The sequence below is a fragment of the Nestor notabilis genome, unplaced genomic scaffold, assembly GCF_000696875.1.
Source record: "Nestor notabilis isolate BGI_N333 unplaced genomic scaffold, ASM69687v1 scaffold13855, whole genome shotgun sequence".
NCBI classification, from domain to species: domain Eukaryota; kingdom Metazoa; phylum Chordata; class Aves; order Psittaciformes; family Psittacidae; genus Nestor; species Nestor notabilis.
This window is the reverse complement of record NW_009928917.1, coordinates 1,059-1,686: the sequence shown is the minus strand read 5'-3', so window position 1 is coordinate 1,686 and position 628 is coordinate 1,059. Positions and strand designations below refer to the sequence as shown.

General features: G+C 37.9%; 1 protein-coding gene across 1 annotated transcript in view; it reads right to left on the bottom strand.

Moving 5' to 3' along the window:
• IDH3A (isocitrate dehydrogenase 3 (NAD+) alpha) overlaps nucleotides 1–156 on the bottom strand; it is a gene marked incomplete at its 5' end in the record, with an annotated part of 9,726 nt that extends 9,570 nt beyond the window's left edge. Inside the window, one exon of the mRNA XM_010014750.1 lies at nucleotides 60–156. Coding sequence (XP_010013052.1) covers nucleotides 60–156 — 97 coding nt within the window. The remainder of the gene's footprint in view (nucleotides 1–59) is intronic.
• Between the last annotated feature and the right edge of the window lie 472 nt (nucleotides 157–628).

Below are 628 nucleotides of genomic sequence, written 5' to 3'. Positions count from 1 at the left end.
TGAACCGCTTTCTTGAGAAACTTCTTAAAAAGAAAGAAAAATGGTACTATTATACTCACAGCACTACTAAAACTTCTGGTCACCTGTTTTTGGTTTTTGAAAGCACCTAGCAATCGAGAAACCTGCAAGAATATAAAACAAGAAGATGCTATTTTACTATACAAATGGGATTTTTAAAAGTTAACAGTGTTGCAGCAAATCTGCATTTTAAAATCATATGGCTTCAAACCCCCTATCTCAAGCTAGTATAAAAATCCAAATGAAACACGAGTAAGGAACACATTGCCATTTTACTCTCTAACCTTCTGGGATTATTCTTAGCACAAGGTAAACCCAGGATGTGCCATGCCCTCCGATCTTGCCTGGGGTGAGGCAAGGTTATTGCACATTTGAAGTAAGGTTGCAGTAACTGACTGAACAGAGGATATGCTAAGGATTAAGATTCATGGAAAGCAAAGTGAAAAATCAAACACTTTCACTTAGCAATAGGGTGGACAGTATCTTTATACATTTTAGCTAATGTTCTCAAAACTTCTTTGCATTAGTGTCACTTCCTCCATTCAGACTGTGGTGGGTTTTGTTCTTCCACCTTTCGCATCAGGAGGTTTTGTGCTGTTGCCTTCTGTTC